The sequence below is a fragment of the Narcine bancroftii genome, chromosome 5 (assembly GCF_036971445.1).
Source record: "Narcine bancroftii isolate sNarBan1 chromosome 5, sNarBan1.hap1, whole genome shotgun sequence".
Taxonomy (NCBI): domain Eukaryota; kingdom Metazoa; phylum Chordata; class Chondrichthyes; order Torpediniformes; family Narcinidae; genus Narcine; species Narcine bancroftii.
Window position 1 is genome coordinate 200,244,492 of NC_091473.1, and position 4,166 is coordinate 200,248,657.

The 4,166-nt window shown below is 49.2% G+C and overlaps 1 protein-coding gene across 1 annotated transcript; it reads right to left on the reverse strand.

Annotated features, from left to right (window-relative positions):
* Nucleotides 1–1,055: 1,055 nt before the first annotated feature.
* LOC138764567 (zinc finger protein 239-like) lies at nt 1,056–2,137 on the reverse strand. The gene has a single exon (XM_069940676.1). It carries the CDS (start codon nt 1,682–1,684, stop codon nt 1,181–1,183), a length of 504 nt encoding a protein of 167 aa, XP_069796777.1. The 5' UTR covers nt 1,685–2,137; the 3' UTR covers nt 1,056–1,180.
* Nucleotides 2,138–4,166: the final 2,029 nt, after the last annotated feature.

Here is a 4,166-nt window from a genome sequence, read left to right on the forward strand (position 1 = left end):
GCAGGACCTTATGGAGATTTATAAAATCACCAAGGGCATGGAGAAGGTCGTCAGTCATCATCTTTTCCCCAGGGCAGGGGAATCTAAACCTAGAGGGCAGAAATTTAAGGAAAGAGGGGAAAGATTTACAACTTTTCAAATAATCCAAACTAAAGCCCAAGTACAGCCCTCACGATTCAATGGACAACCAAACGGGATGAACATCGACTTCTCCAGTTTCCATTAAACCCCTCCCCCGAGTCCCTCTCTCTCTTTCCCTATTCTCCTGTCTCCTTTCCCCCAGTTCCCCTCTACCCTAGTCCCATCCCGCCCACCTGTGTCAACCTATGGCCTCTCTCCTGTTTGTGTGAGCTCCTCCCCCTTTCCTCCCTCCTCTCCTCCTTTTAATTCAGGTGACTGCTTGCTTTTTCTATCAAACCTCGATGAAGGGCCCAGATACAAAACATGGGTTACCCTATAGATGTTATCGCACTGCAAACCCAGTGACTGCAGACTCCCCTATTTAACTTTGCCCGGAGGCTGTTGGGCATGTGGAATAAGCTGCCAGAAGAAGTCGTGGGTGAACTTAGAATTCATATATTCAGGAACATGGTTCAGAAGGGTGTTACGGTGATGTGGGCCAAATGGGGCCATCATGAACAAGCTGGGCCACAGGGCCTTGTTTTCTACACCACACAACATTATGAACCATCAAGATTCATCCACAACCCAAACCTCATACACCTTGGTTTGGAAAACATTCTGAGATTCCAAATGGCAGACTACAAAACACCCATTCCCATTTGTGGGAAAGGCTTCCAGACTCTTAACCCCCACCCCAGGTACTGCTGCCCAAATGGCCAGGCTCTCTAATCCCAACTCCCCCCACCCTGAATAGGGAGAGGAGGAAGAAGCTATAAGTCAATGGCACTGGGCAGAATAATAGTTCAGCACAGAACAGATGGACCGTGACTATTTCTGTGCTGTTCTGTGGTTCAAAAGCAGAAAGGCCATTCAAATAATCTCAACTATAGCCCAAGTCCAACCTTCGCTGTTCAACAGACAACACACCAATGTTCAATGTCCAGGTCATTTATTTGGCACGGACCTAGTACATTAAACAGCTGGACAGGATGGTACTGTGGACGTGGTCTGACCCTGGCCAGAATGACATGGGCACAGTGTCAGATCAGAATCCGGCTCACTTGTGGACCCGCTGGTGGGTCCTCAGGTTGGAGGACTGGGTGAAGCCCTTGCCACACTCATGGCAGGTGAATGGTCTCTCCCCGGTGTGGACCCGTTGGTGCTTCCGCAGGTCGGAGGATTGGGTGAAGCCTTTCCCACACTCAGAGCAGATGAATGGCCTCTCCTTGGTGTGGAGCAGTTGATGGGTCAGCAGGTGGGAGGACTGAGTAAAGCCCTTCCCACAGTCAGGGCAGACGAATGGCCTGTCATCCCTGTGAATCTTCTGGTGACTCAGCAAGTTTGATGGACAGTTGAAGCCCTTCATGCACTCGGGACAGCTGAACGGCCTCTCCCCGGTGTGGATCCGCTGGTGTTTCTTAAGGTTGGATCTGTCAGTGAAGCCCTTCCCACACTCTGCGCAGGTAAAGGGCCTCTCCCCGGAGTGAACCCGCTGGTGTCTCGTTAACTCACTCGTCCTTTTAAAGTTCTTCCCGCAGTAGGAGCACTGAAACGGGTTCATCGCTGAGGGAACGAGAGGGTGTGACCGATGCAGTCCAGGGCTCACAGCGCGGAGGGTCCCGGAATGCTGGGCCGCGAGTTAAATCAACACCGAGGCTGGGAGTAGGGCCGGAACCCGGGGAGAAGCGTCCTCTCGCCGGGCATTGCAAGCCCTGGAACCACGGGAGCCCCCGTTCCGGGACCCGGTGCTACGCTCTCCTCCCGGCGCTGAATCGCCTTCGGTCCCCGCCGGTGGGATTCTTGCACACCAGATGACAACACGGGAAACGATCGGTGCCATAAGCCTCGCCCTCTGAGCTGATTGACAGATGCAACGTCCAGTAGCGTGCGGGCCGGTCTCAATCAGAGAAACAGTAGCAACTGCAGTCGCTGGAACCCGGAGCGAACGCAGAGCAGCAAAATAGACGGAAATGCTGAGGAAATTCAGTCAGCGTAGTTCTCTCTCTTTCCCTCCTCCTCTGTCTCCTTCCCTCCATTCCCAGCTCCTTCCCTTCTGGTCTCTGCCCTCGCCCCATCACTTCTCAGCTTCCTTCTCCTCTCCCCTTTCACCTGCATCCACCCGTTCCCTCACGTTTTATCCTCTGTGTTCCTCTGAGACTTCGTGTATCTCAGGCCAATGGGCCGAGTTTTCAATGATGGGAGGATTCAGCAATGCAGGGCCATGAGATACCACGATGCAAGTTCCAGAAAAGGTGCGTGGAAATACATGCAAACAGAGGGTAGAAAATAGAGGGAGGGGAGGGAGAAAACAAATAATTAGGAAAGGTTAATGTGGGACTCCTGGTGCCCGAGACACAACGAAAATAATTTGGGTGCAAATCAATATATTGAGATGGTTTCCCCGCAAGAAGTGAGCGACCACCTGCCGAAAGCGGTTGCCCTGCGCTCTCGCCGGCTGTGAAGAATAAACAGTGACCACTGATGCAGACACAATTTCTCCGCTGATTGACTGAGTAATGAACCATTCGCTGTTCAGAACTGAGATGCAACAATCTTGATGCTGCCGAATCAGCACTTTTTTCTGACCACTTTTGCATGAAAATGAGAACGTCAAATTCTGTAACATTAATACGAACATTTTGGCAGCAAACCCGGCGAATTTGGACGGGGTGGGAAAAGACCAACAACATTGTTAAAGAAACACGTAAACGGCGCCGAAAAATAACCATATAACAATTACAGAACGGAAACAGGCCATCCCTCTAGTCCGCACCGATTTAAGTGAACTCCACTAGTCCCACCCACCTGCTCCCTACCCATAACCCTCCAACCCCCTCACATCGATGCACTCATCCAACCTTCTCTAAAATGACAAAATTGACCCTGCTGCAATCACCTCTTCCTGAAGGGCATTCCACTCAGCCACCACTCTCTGTGAAGAAGTTTCCTCTCATGTTACATCTAAAGTTTTGCCCCTTACTTATGACCCCTCGTTCCAATCTCCCCTACCCTCAAGAGGAAGAGCCTATTCACATCTGCTCTGTCTATCCCCCTCAATTTTAAATCCCCCCTCAACCTTCTACACTCCAATGAATAAAGACCCAGACTACTCAATCTTTCTCTGTATTCCAGATACTGCAATCCAGGCAACACTTTAGTAAATCTTGTCTACCTTATTGATATCCTTCCTATAATTTGGGGACCAGAACTCCATTCAATATTCCAAATTTGGCCTCACCAATACCTTGAACAGTCTCAACATCACCTCCCAGCTCCTATATTCTATGCTTTGATTTATCAAGGCCAGCATACCAAAAGCCTACTTCACGTATATGAGAATCCACTTTCAAAGAACGATGAACCATTATTCCAACTGTTGTTCCTCTGCATTTTTCAACACCCTCCTTCACTGCATCTGTTCTGTTTTGATTATTCTTCCCACAATGGAGCACTTCACACTTATCTACATTAAACTCCATCTACCACCTTTCAGCCCATTCTTCTAAGCAGTCCAAATCCTTCTGTAGTCCCATCTACTAACCCAATTTACCACCCCATCATCCAAATCATTAATGTAAATGATGAACAACAAGGGACCCAACACCGCTCATCACCAGCCTCTATCCTGACAATTATTCACCATGACTCTCTGGCGCCTATCTTCTAGAAACTGTGTGGAAGGTGGGGTGGCAGGGAGCTCAACTGGATTGGGGAGAGGAGACATTGGTCCGTTTTAAAGCGAGCCTCATCAACTGGGCCTTCAACTGTTCACTGTCTACATAAATGATCTGGAAGTGTAGTGTAGTGTATTGAATGTTGCTGATTACAGAAAATTGAGTGGAAAAGCCAATTGTGGAGAGGAATCGGAGAGGCTGCAGAGAGAGAAAGATCGGTAAAGTGAGTGGGCAAGGGTCTGGCAGATGGAGTACAATGTTGGTAAATGTGAGGTTATCCACTTTGGAAGGAAAAATAGAAGATCAGATTATTATGCAGAAGGATGGAGTGCTTGTGCATGAATTGCAAAAGATTGGTTTTGGGAAGTG

What these genes read in the sequence shown, in the direction of transcription:
- LOC138764567 (XM_069940676.1), bottom strand. Translation starts at nt 1,684, where the DNA reads ATGAACCCGTTTCAGTGCTCCTACTGCGGGAAGAACTTTAAAAGGACG.